This window comes from Schistocerca americana, chromosome 1 (assembly GCF_021461395.2).
Source record: "Schistocerca americana isolate TAMUIC-IGC-003095 chromosome 1, iqSchAmer2.1, whole genome shotgun sequence".
Taxonomy (NCBI): domain Eukaryota; kingdom Metazoa; phylum Arthropoda; class Insecta; order Orthoptera; family Acrididae; genus Schistocerca; species Schistocerca americana.
This window is the reverse complement of record NC_060119.1, coordinates 357,388,512-357,402,092: the sequence shown is the minus strand read 5'-3', so window position 1 is coordinate 357,402,092 and position 13,581 is coordinate 357,388,512. Positions and strand designations below refer to the sequence as shown.

Here is a 13,581-nt window from a genome sequence, read left to right as displayed (position 1 = left end):
TTTTAATAAAAGTGTGCTATGCTCCATTTAATTTATACACTCCCTTCATGCTTTTGTAGCATTATTTGCAGTAATAGCTTAATTTTACTTCCGTGTGAACTTTGGTAAAACATTCAGAATAGGGTTAATGTTTTACTATGCAAAATTATAAATGGAAGAAAAAAGCTATTAAAAATCTAGAGTAGCTTCTGCACCAGAAAGTTGTTTTTAACCTAAAAATAACCAAAAGAAACTAATGTATGAACATGTTGAGAACATACATAATGTAAGGGTGGTCTGAAACAGTCTGAAAAACTTGGACAGGTGTTGCTGGATAGATTCTACTGAGAAATAATTGCTAAGAAAAAAAAAATGGATATGTTGCGGCACTGCTGAGCCCGATATATTGCGCCGCTGCCCAGGTAATTGGCAATGAAGCTAGCCAATCAGGCCATTGTGCTTGCAGATTCAAGCAGCCCACCAGATACAGTTAGTGTCAGTTGTTCACGTAGTGTAGATAATAGCATACAAGATTACTATGCCTTTGGCTCGGGTTTGATCATTTCTACCATCCCATGCCCAACGAAGGACTTGTCTGCCAACACTGTTTCTGACGGGGTGCTTGAATTTGTGCACACAAGGGCCTGATTGGCTGGCTGACTTCAGTGCTGGTTAACTTGAAAATGACAACATATCATATTGTTTTCTTAACAATCATTTCACAACACAACCTATCCCTCAACACCCTTACAAATGTTCCAGACTGTTTCTGACCACATTGTTTGATTATAGTAAGAAGCAAAACACATCTGGCATTTTTTATTTACTTAAAGAAGAAGAATTTATACACTAAGAAGGTACTAATACCTAATGTTGCTATTAAGGAATAATAAATAATATGATGAAATTAATACTTTTCACCATTCTGAAACAATAATAACTGCAAAATAATAAAAGCTGACATAACATTATGATTAGAATGCTTGTTAGATGACTTAATATGGAATTTGCTGGTGTTAATTAAGAATAATTTTGGGCTTTACACTCCATATACTTACAGCTTTCTTTCAATCTCTCACAGTTCAAGTTCGAGGTCCAAATCAAAAAGATCTCGAAGTTCTTCTGATAGTCCAGTTGCTACAAAACGCTACAGGTGAGAATTCCTACAAGTACAATCTCAATAATTACTAATATCTGGAAAGCTGAAATATCTTCATAACATGGTACATGTTTATTTCTTTCTTGTATTGTTCATATTTAGTATTAAAAAAATCCCTGCACCTGTTTGAGCTGTATCAGCAGCATCCTAATAACATGTGACTTCCCTTCTGCATATGAAATTTTGTTCATCAATAACATCATCACCAAGTGAGCAGGTGCATGGGGAAAGTGATGTTCAGATATTCCTGCAGCATTCCAGATCTGGCTTCCCATAGTTTCTCTGAAACACTGGGACGGCTCCTGCTTGCTTAATTCAAATTTCTGCTCTATTTCATGTAAACTTGTTGCCTACTGCTCATTACCCTTTAATTTCCCTTCCTTCACTGTAATAAACAACTCGAACATTCTAAAAAATAGTGTTCCACCAAGTGAGGTGGTGCAGTGGTTAGCACACTGTACTCACATTGGGGAGGACAATGGTTCAAACCAATGTCTGACCACCCTGATTTAGATTTTCCGTGATTTCCCTAAATCACTTCAGGCAAATGCTGGATGGTTCCTTTGAAAGGACACAACCGACTTCCTTCCCCATCCTTTACTAATCCAATGGGACCGATGACCTCATTGTTTGGTGCCTTCCCCCAAATAAATCAGCCAACCAACAAAAGTGTTCCACCTTTAAGTTAATCTGAATCAACACAACTCCATGGAAAAAAATACAGGGTGTTCCATGTACAACACAAGCAGAGTGTCAGTCATTGCATGGGAAGCAATGCTCCTGTAGGGAGGTTGCACCATCACACACTGTGTGCCATGATTCAATCAGTGTGGCAGGTGGATTATTGGTTTTAGTCAGTAATGGCTTTGGAAAGAAGGCAAAGAAAATCGTGGCACCATGTAGCACTTCAGAATTGTGTTTACTCACAGAGCTGTGCATAAATTGAAACTGATGTATTATAAACTTATATATTATATCTGATATATAGAGATAAACAGGAAGTCCAAATGGCTAAGCAGGGATGGTAGAGGGAGGACAAATGTAAGGATGTAGAAGCATGTATCACTAGGGGTAATACAGATACCGCCTACAGGAAAATGACCTTTGCAGGAAAGAGAACAATCTGTACGGATATCAGGAGCTCAGATGGAAAACCAGTCCTAAGAAAAGAAGGGAAAGCAGAAAGGTGGAAGGAGTATATGGAGGATCTATACAAGGGCAATTAACTTGAGGGCAATATTATGGAAATGGAAGAGGATATAGATGACGGTGAATTGGGAGGTATGATACTGCATGAAGAATTTGACAGAGCGCTGAGAGACCTAAGTCGAAACAAGGCCCCGGGAATAGACAACATTTTATTAGAACTATTGATAGTCATGGGAGAGCCAACCATGACAGACAGGCAAAATACCTTCAGACTTTAAGAATATAATTCCAATCCCAAAGAAAGCAGGTGTTGACAGGTGTGAAAATTACCAAACTATCAGTTTAATAAGTCATGGTTGCAAAATACTAACATGAATTCTTTAGTAATGAATGGAAAAACTGGTAGAAGCCAACCTTGGGGAAGATAAGTTTGGATTCTGTAGAAATTTTGGAACACATGAAGCAATACTGACCCTACGACTTATCTTAAAAGATAAGGAATGGCAAACCTACGTTTCTAGTCTTTGTAGACTTAGAAAAAGTGTTTGACAATGTTGACTGGAATACTCTCTTTCAGATTCTGAAGGCGTCAGGTGTAAAACAAAGCGAGCAAAAGGCTATTTACAATTAGTACAGAAACCAGATGGCAGTTACAACAGTTGAGAGGCACAAAAGGGAAGCAGTGGTTGAGAGGGGAGTGAGACAGGGTTGTAGCCTATCCCCGATGTTATTCAATCTGTATATTGAGCAATCAGTAAAGCAAACAAAAGAAAAATTAGGAGTAGGAATTAAAATCTATGGAGGAGAAATGTAAACTTTGAGGTTTGCCAACGACATTTTAATTCTGTCAGAGACAAAAAAGGATCAGGAAGAGCAGCTGAACGGAATGGAAAGTGTCTTGAAAGGAGGATATAAGATGAACATCAACAATAGCAAAATGAGGATAATGGAATGTCGTCGAATTAAATCGGGTGACGCTGGGGGAACTAGATTCAGAAATCAGTCACATTTTTACTATTTGGGGAGCAAAATAACTGATGGTGGTCGAAGTAGAGAGGATATAAAATGTAGACTGACAATGGCAAGGAAAGCGTTTCTGAAGTACAGAAATTTGTTAACATCGAGTATAGATTTAAGTGTTAGGAAGTCTTTTCTGAAAGTATTTGTATCGAGGATGATAAACAGTTTAGACAAGAAGAGAACAGAAGCTTTTGAAATGTGGTGCTACAGAAGAATGCTGAAGATTAGATGGGTAAATCATGTAACTAATGAGGAAGTACTGAATAGAATTGGGAAGAAGAGGAATTTGTGGCACAACTTGACTAGAAGAAGGGATCGGTAGGCAGGACATGTTCTGAGGCATCAAGGGATCACCAATTCAGTGTTGGAGGGAAGTGTAGAGGGTAAAAATTGTAGAGGGAGACAAAGAGATGAATACAGTGAGCAGGTTCGGAAGGATGTAGTTTGAAGTAGCTTGCACAGGATAGAGCAATATGGAGGGCTGCATAAACCAGTCTTTGATCTGAAGACCACAACAACAGCAATAACAACAACATATAAAGTAACAAAAGTACATAGGCTTATCAATTCAGATGTTGTTGTTGTTGTCTTCAGTCCTGAGACTGGTTTGATGCAGCTCTCCATGCTACTCTATCCTGTGCAAGCTTCTTCATCTCCCAGTACTTACTGCAACCCACATCCTCCTGAATCTGCTTAGTGTATTCATCTCTTGGTCTTCCTCTACGATTTTTACCCTCCACGCTGCCCTCCAATGGTAAATTTGTGATCCCTTGATGCCTCAGAACATGTTCTACCAACCGGTCCCTTCTTCTTGTCAAGTTGTGCCACAAACTCCTCTTCTCCCCAATTCTATTCAATACCTCCTCATTAGTTATGTGATCTAACCATCAAATCTTCAGCATTCTTCTGTAGCACCACATTTCGAAAGCTTCTATTCTCTTCTTGTCCAAACTATTTATCGCCCATGTTTCACTTCCATACATGGCTACACTCCATACAAATACTTCCAGAAACTACTTCCTCACACTTAAATCTATACCCGATGTTAACAAATTTCTCGTCTTCAGAAACACTTTCCTTGCCATTGCCAGTCTACATTTTATATTCTCTCTACTTCGACCATCATCAGTTCTTTTGCTCCCCAAATAGCAAACCTCCTTTACTACTTTAAGTGTCTCATTTCCTAATCTAATTCCCTCAGCATCACCTGACTTAATTCGACTGCATTCCATTATCCTCATTTTGCGCTTGTTGATGTTCATCTTGTATATCCTCCTTTCAAGACACTGTCCATTCCATTCAAGAGCTCTTCCAAGTCCTTTGCTGTCTCTGACAGAATTACAATGTCATCGGTGAACCTCAACGTTTTTATTTCTTCTCCATGGACTTTAATACCTACTCCGAATTGTTCTTTTGTTTCCTTTACTGCTTGCTCAATATACAGATTGAATAACGTCGGGGACAGGCTACAACCCTGTCTCACTCCCTTCCCAACTGCTGCTTCCCTTTCATGCCCCTCGACTCTTATAACTGCCATCTGGTTTCTGTACAAATTGTAAACAGCTTTTCGCTCCCTGTATTTTACCCCCGCCACCTTCAGAATTTGAAAGAGAGTATTCCATTCAACATTGTCAAAAGCTTTTTCTAAGTCTACAAATGCCAGAAATGTAGGTTTGCCTTTCCTTAATCGAGCTTCTAAGGTAAGTCGTAGGATCAGTATTGCCTCACGTGTTCCAACATTTCTGCGGAATCCAAACTGATCTTCGCCGAGGACGGCTTCTACCAGATTTTCCATTCGTCTGTAAAGAATTCGCGTTAGTATTTTGCAGCTGTGACTTATTAAACTGATAGTTCGGTAATTTTTACATCTGTCAACACCTGCTTTCTTTGGGATTGGAATTATTATATTCTTCTTGAAGTCTGAGGGTACTTCGCCTGTCTCATACATCTTGCTCACCAGATGGTAGAGTTTTGTCAGGACTGGCTCTCCCAAGGCCGTGAGTAGTTCTAATGGAATGTTGTCTACTCCCGGGGCCTTGTTTCGACTCAGGTATTTCAGTGCTCTGTCAAACTCTTCACGCAGTATCGTATCTCCCATTTCATCATCATCTACATCCTCTTCCATTTCCATAATATTGTCCTCAAGTACATCGCCCTTGTATAGACCCTCTATATAGTTCTTCCACCTTTCTGCTTTCCCTTCTTTGCTTAGAACTGGGTTTCCCTCTGAGCCCTTGATATTAATACAAGTGGCTCTCTTTTCTCCAAAGGTCTCTTTAATTTTCCTATAGGCAGTATCTATCTTACCCCTAGTGAGATAAGCCTCTACATCCTTACATTTGTCCTCTAGCCATCCCTGCTTAGCCATTTTACACTTCCTGTTGATCTCATTTTTGAGACGTTTGTATTCCTTTTTGCCTGTTTCATTTACTGCATTTTTATATGTTCTCCTTTCATCAATTAAATTCAATATTTCTTATGTTACTCAAGGATTTTTACTAGCCCTCGTCTTTTTACCTACTTGATCCTCTGCTGCCTTCACTACTTCATCCCTCAGAGCTACCCATTCTTCTTCTACTGTATTTCTTTCCCCATTCCTGTCAATTGTTCCCTTATGCTCTCTCTGAAACTCTGTACAACCTCTGGTTTAGTCAGTTTATCCAGGTCCCATCTCCTTAAATTCCCACCTTTTTGCAGTTTCTTCAGTTTTAATCTACAGTTCATAACCAATAGATTGTGGTCAGAGTCCACATCTGCCCCTGGAAAAATCTTACAGTTTAAAATCTGGTTCCTAAATCTCTGTCTTACCATTATATAATCTATCTGATACCTTCTAGTATCTCCAGGATTCTTCCATGTATACAACCTTCTTTTATGATTCTTGAACCAAGTGTTAGCTATGATTAAGTTATGCTCTGTGCAAAATTCTACCAGACGGCTTCCTCTTTCATTTCTCTCCCCCAATCCATATTCACCCACTATGTTTCCTTCTCTCCCTTCTCCAATTCAGATACTGTTGTTAATATTTGGTTGGTTCCTATCACCAAGAACACCTCATTGCATTTCTGTTGTGACCTGTGGCATTGTCCTGCGTGAAATAATTGTAGCTGTTCACATTAGCTTTCTGGAGAAAGAAAAGTAGAAGTTGGAAGATATTGTTCACATACCTATCAGAAGTCAATTTTTGGTGGGGAAAGACAAGTCCAATAATTTGTGTTGCCATTGTGGAACACCAAACTCCTATTTTCACATATTGCAGAGACTTTTGACGTAACTGATGAGGATTTTTAGACCTTCACCATTGATTGTTCTTTGAGTTTATGTCCCTGATAAATGCAGCCATGTTTTATATATAAAAAAAGGAGCATTTCAGGATCAACCTCTCCACTATGCACTGACTGCAATAGCCAGTCGCAGTACTGATGGCGAGCAACAGTGTCTGAATTGGTCATTAAGGTTTCTGTTGGGATATAGGATAGTTACATGAGCAGAAGCTGTTGACTCACTAGACTGAAATGCTAAGTGGCACAGTGATTTTCTCAGATTTCTTTCCTAGGCTATTCCTACTGCATCTTCTTAATGGCTAAAACTGATACATAGGAACCTGAAAATGTAGCATCTGTTTTTTTGGAACTTATTACTCCCTGTTGCTAGTTTAGGTGACATCATGCAATTGGCAACTGCTTCATTAACTACTGCTATGTCATCAACCTATTTGAAGAATAAAAGAAAACTGGTGTTTTGCAACTCATTTTTAAAAATATATGTTTGCATTTCATGCGCGATGCAAGATTATTCCTCCTCCATCAGTAACAACAGTATTGTACTGCAATATCTGCTGTCAGTGTCCATAATAAATCCAAATGATGTTCGGCAAACATCTCATGCTAATGCCCTGTCCAAATGGCAGTAAGACACAGTATTATCTCTCTTTTACATTTTTCAGTGGATCAGAAGGTTGGTGGCGTAAACAGGGAAACGGGAGGGGTTATCATATTCAGAGGTAGAAATGCTCTGGAAAAGCCAAGCAGAGGTTTCACAATGCTTATTGATTTATAATAATGTGCAAGGTCTTGTTTCTAGTACTTACCTCAAATCTCCAGTGAAAAGCAACTGCTGCTATTGCTCTGCTTTCTGATTCTGCTTATCCAATGGCAATTACAACATTGTGGGATAGCCTTCCTTTGGTCTGATTCTTGTGTTGTGCTTATATTTTATAATTTGGAAAATGGAGCTCTCCATAATAGAAATGTTATTCAGATTTTAATAACAACGCAGTATTTACAATTAAAAAAAAAAGACAGTTGTAACAGTTATTATTCTCAACCAAAGAAGTCAATAATAGATTTTCAAATAATTTGGTATGCAGTCAATCTGTTTCTACAGTTCATAGAGTGTTGAGATTATTTTCACACCTTCAATAGAAGAAAAATACAGGGTGCAATTATTGAATTGTATGAAAAAAAATTGAAATTAGTTGCAAACTACGGCATGTGCACAATTTATTCAATGTGTAAATGTCATTACGGATATTCGAATTTAGGCTATGGCCATGTCGGCACATTGATGCTGTCGATGACCTCGTGAATGGTTGTTTTCAGCTCATCAATGGTTTGGGGTTACTGCTTTACACCTTGTCTTTAATATAGCCCCACAAAAAGGAGTTGCAATTTGTTCAGATCTGGAGAATATGGTGAGCAATAGAGGCCCATACGAGTGGCCTGTGGATACCCCAGAGCTAGAATGTGGTCTGCAAAGTGCTCCTCCAGGACATCAAACACTCTCCTCCTTCGATAAGGTCAAGTTCTGTCTAGCATGCACCACATCTTGTCAAAATCAGGGTCATTCTGGATAATGGGAATGGAATCATCTTCCAAAATCTTCACATGGTGTTCGGTAGTCACCGTGTCATCAAGGTATCACACCGATAATTCGGTGACTGTACATTTCACACCACACAGTCACCTGTTGAGAGTGAGAGTGAAGAGACTTCTTGGTAGCGAAATGCGGATCCTCAGTCCCCCAAATGCACCAATTTTGCTCATTGATGAACCCACCCTAGTGGGCTTCATCGCTAAACTGAACCATACTGTGCATACTAATTCCCATGATGCCCCGCAGTCAACCGTGCAGTTCTAATATCCTAACGCAAACTGTTCAGAAGTTATGACAATTTTTATTTCATATAGTTCAATAATTGTTACCCTGTATCTTTGTGGCACCTCCACTGCTGCAGTTGCCTGAGCACACCGTCTTCTTATCCTTAGTCTGGAATTACCTGGAAGTTTTTCTACAGTTCTGTTGTCTGCAGTTGTAGCATTGTCATCTACCTGCAGAAATTCATTAAAAGCGCACTTTGGCTGCAATGTATCCTGTACAGCAGGAAGCAAGCCTTCTTCTCCTCCTCCTCCTCCTTTTTGTTTGACAGCCAACACCTCATATCCTGCTTTTAAAAAGCTTTTCTTCATTGTATAAGCCTTCAAAACCTTCCATGACTTAGCAATAAAATGAAGTGCTTTCAGCACTGAAATCCTTCTAGATTGAGATCTATCTTGGACAAAACTCTTTGACTAAGGTTCTTCCTATAAAATGATTTGAAGGAGTGTGTAAGTCCAAATCCATGGGTTGCAGTTTGCTTGTGCTATTAGCTGCGAAAAATTCTAACTGCACATTTGATAAGTTCATATCAGCAGGTTGTGGAGGTCAGTGATCAACAAAAAGAAGTATTTTTCTATTTTGAGCTCCCATTTTCACATCAAGCGCAGTTAACTGCTTTCTAAAAGGATCTGAGGTCACCCAAGCTTTTTGGTTGGCATAGTACAAAGTTGGAAGTGAACAAATATTCATAAAACAACAAGTTTTTTTTTTTTTTTTTTTTTTATTTCCCTATCACACAGGACTGGAGCTTCCCAGACACATCAGCATTAGCTGCAAACATCACTGTTACTGTGTTTGCAACCATGGCGTTTATCACTTCGAATCACAAAGTTTTCTTTGGCAGCACATTAAAAAAAAGTCAACTTCTGTCAGTGTTAAATATTTTTTTGGCTTCATATTTTTGAGTTAAAGCTTTTAATTTTCCATTTATTTACTGATGCACAGTATCACTGTCTACATCATTTGATTCATCACAGACAGTTCTGTAAGAGACATTACACCTTTTTCTAAACCTGTCAATCCAGGCATAGAAGTTGAAGAAATTCTCAATGTCAAGAATGTTGGCCACTTTAAGTGCTTTCTTCCTTAAAAGCATGTCAACAACTGGAATATCTGCTGCCCTTGATGTCTGAAACCACTATTTTTTCATTTCCTCCAAATTATTGCATTTCAAGTAGCCCACATACTTTTGTTTTTTTTTTTTTGGTAGTTGGTCCACTTTCTGTAGCACTAGATATGATATTTTCTTTGTTTTCTGTATTAGAATTCAGCCTTGATATTGAACGTTGAAATTCGCATGCAAGTTCTACTCGTGTTCCATGGAAGGAATCCACTTTCTCCAAAATCCAGACCACCTCCATAGTAAAAGATTTTTTTTCTTTTCTCTGTGTTGGCCAGAAATATCTGGTAACAGAATGATAAAAATACTGTATCACATGAAGATTAACAAGAAAATGATACAAGAAACAAAGGAGGTTATGTGAATGTAGGCTTTCCTGGTGTATACTGCTGATGGAATCTTCTCGGGCTTCCATCCGGGTAGCTGCGTCGAAAATCCACGACGTTTCGATGAGTGTCATTCTTATCATTTTCTGGCGAAGTGTCGATGGACCGCAGTCATCCTCTATATATAGCTGGTCAATGGTGTGCGGCGGCCGTCCCCCTCCCCTCCTACCAGCGATGGAGTGGGGTTGGGGGGGGGGGGGGAGCGCAGGGCCGAGCGACGCCACCCACCTGCCGCGTTAGTCTAAATTATAATCGCGGAGCGTTAGCAGCTGAGCATGGTCCTGGTGTATAGCTGCTAGTGTAGGGTCCCACGCCGAACTTAAATGGTAGCCCTCGTCCCTTTTGACGAGATTGTGATGTAATCTTATTTCGACTGATTCCTTGATGATGCTCTCCCAGAAGCCACTGGCTTGGCAAAGCATTTTCGTTTCTTCAAATTGGAAGGTGTGTCCCTCATTGAGGCTGTGTTCTGCCAATGCCGATTTGTCCTTGTGCCCCAGCCGTATGCATCTAATGTGTTCCTGGCAGCGTTTCGAGATGCAGCGTTGTGTTTGACTAATGTACTGGAGCCCACACTCGCACTGTATACTATATATACCTGGAACTTGTAGTTGCAATCTGTCCTTCACCGAGCACAGTAACTCTTTCGTTTTTGGAGGTGGTCGAAAAATTGCTTTGATGTTGTTTTTCCCCATTATTCACACAATTTTGGCTGACAGGGGACCAATGTTGGGGATAGGGGATAAAGGCGAGTTTCTTTTCCTCTTCTTTGTAGATGGCTGTGTCATTCTTTTTCTTCCTCAATGCATGTCTGATGTGAGCTTCACTGTAACCATTCTGACAAAACACACCCTTAAGGGGCTACAGCTCTTCATCACAGATGGCTCTTGCTCTGTGAACCGGTTTCGTTAGAATGGTGTGCCGCTGCACTGGGTGATGGGAGTTGGAAGCATGGAGATATAGGTCCATGTGGGTCTTCTTTCTGTATACTGCATGTCCTAGCGTGCCGTCTGCTTTTCTCCTTACAAGGATAACCAAAAATGGAAAACATCCATCTTCTTCTAACTCCATTGTGAACTGTATGTTTTTGTGAATGCTGTTCAGGCTTTCATGGAATTCATTCAGCATTTCTCTTCCATGTTCCTACACAATGAATGTGTCATCAACGTAATGGAAGAAGTGTCTAGGTTTAAGCCATGCCGTTTCTAGCGCCAACTCCTCAAAGTGCCCCATATAGACGTTGGCAATCCCTGGAGCAAGTGGTGAACCCATGGCTACCCCATCATATTTGAAATACGTTGTGGTGAGCACATGTTCAAATAATTTTACTATCTTGGGCTTGAAATGATCTGCCAACAGTATCAAGGCGTCCTGAAGTGGTACACATGTAAAGAGGGATGTTACGGCACAGCTGACAAGTAGATCATCTTTCTGCAGGTATACAAATTTTGTACACTAAGAAGAAAGTTGTGTTTTGGTAAAATAGGCCTAAAATGTGTTTCATTATCTTACAATGATTTACAGTAGTGTTTTGTTCAGCTGATAACAATACACAAAAATAACATTTGATTAAATTCACTTGTCAAGTATTTGTTCAGTATTTCAGCTTGGAGGCTTAGTGTCTCCCAATCTTAGTGAATTATACACAGTTTGAACGACGCATTTTAAAGAGAGTACACTTACGGAACCTGTACAAAAATCAAAAGGTTCCTTTTACTCAGTTTTTCAAAGTTGAGGTGCCAGGCGTGATGTGGGAAATACAAAAATTTCAGAAACATAAAATCGAGGTTTTCAGTGCATTTTGAACAGATGAAATTTGACTGGATCCTGGAAAAAAATGTGTAAATGGCAGGAAAATGTAAAACACAGGAATATAAAAGTGAGAGAGCGCTGCATTTATCGTATCAACTTTTGTCATTTTCTTTTAGCTTCATCTTAACAAGTTCCTTAAAATTTGCATGGAAACAAGGCATTGCATGCCGTGTTACATCTGATAAACATAAGAAGTGTTACAACTTGAGGAGCTTCTTTGTGATTATTATTTAAATTACATTTCTTGGATAAAATATCTGAGTGAAAGCCTCAAACCCCAATACAGCTTGGACCCTTGCTTCTAAGCATAGCATGTTTGCTTTTTGCAGAATTAGCTGACTTGCCAAACACACATTTGCATCTGTCTAGTTATAATGTAGTTAGAACATGCAATTTTCTTTCTCTTGATTCTGAATACTGTCCTTCACATATGACTAAAAAATTTATTTGCAGATTGTCTAGTTTAGGATACACTATGTGTAATGTTAAGTATGTTGAGCTCTCAAATAGATCTATAAACTGGACTACTTGAAGAACCATGCAAGCAACTTTCCAAATAGGATACAGCTTCAAACTATCTGTTTCACCATCTGATAACATGTATTACAAAAAGTTTCCAGTCTTTTAAATTTCTGTTCTTCGATACGAATTGAATATACCTACATGTACACTTCCTGGTGAAGACTGACTTCACCATTATCAAACACTTCACTTAAATCACGCATAACTGTTACTTTGACAGCACCATATGGCACATTGTGCTCATATAGTTTATCTGATATTATGAGTCTCAGAATCAAACAATTTATTGTCTCCTGGCTGCCTTAGCTTAGTAAAATATATTGATCCCTTATACCATGCCAGAGTTAATTGGACCATCATGTGAAACCTGTAATACATCCAATTTTTTTCATGTGAAACAAAATATTGTTAGCTGACTTCTGATGATGAAGTAACACTGGTGATGAAGTAACAGAGAGAGAAATGGAATGGTGACACTTTGACATTTCTCTAGCTTTATCTTCCTGATTTCTATTTGTGAGTGAGTACAGCACTCATAGTCACATGAATAGATTTCTGTCTGTTCATTAAGTATGGACTAAAATAAATATGTTGTTGTGGCCTTCAGTCTGAAGACTGGTTTGAAGCAGCTCTCCATGCCACTGTATCTTGTGCAAGCTTCTTTGTCTCTGAATAACTACTGCATCCTACATCTTTCTGAATCTGCTTACTGTATTCATCCCTTGGTCTTAAGCTATGATTTTTTCACCTGCACTTCCCTCCAATACCAAGTTGGTGATCCCTTGATGTCTCAGAAAGTGCCCCATCAACCGATCCCTTGTCGTTTGTTGTGCCACAAATTCCTTGTCTCCCCAGTTCTGTTCAGTACCACCTCATTAGTTATACGTTATCGGCCCATCTAATCCTAAGCATTATTCCATAGCACCACATTTTGAAAGCTTCTACTCTTTTTATCTAAACTGTTTTTCATCCATGTTTCACTTCCAAACATGGCTACATTCTAGACAAATACTTTCAGAAAAGACTTTCTGACACTTATGTCTATATTTAGTATTAACAAATTTCTCTTCTTCAGAAATGCTTTTCTTGTCATTGCCAGTCTGCATTTTATGTCCTACTTTGGCCATCGTCAGTTATTTTGCTGCCCAAATAGTAAAACTCATCTACTACTTTAAGTGTCTCATTTCTTAATCTAATGTCCTTAGCATCAACTGATTTAATTTGACTACGTTCTATTCTCCTCGTTTTGCTTTTGTTGACATTCATCTTACATCCTC

The 13,581-nt window shown here is 39.0% G+C and overlaps 1 protein-coding gene across 1 annotated transcript in view; it reads left to right on the top strand.

Annotated features, from left to right (window-relative positions):
• LOC124599864 (U2 snRNP-associated SURP motif-containing protein) overlaps positions 1–13,581 on the top strand; it is a 158,761-nt gene that overhangs the window by 135,828 nt on the left and 9,352 nt on the right. The window contains exon 21 of the mRNA XM_047136113.1: positions 1,061–1,132. Within this exon, the coding sequence (XP_046992069.1) occupies positions 1,061–1,132 (72 nt within the window). The remainder of the gene's footprint in view (positions 1–1,060; positions 1,133–13,581) is intronic.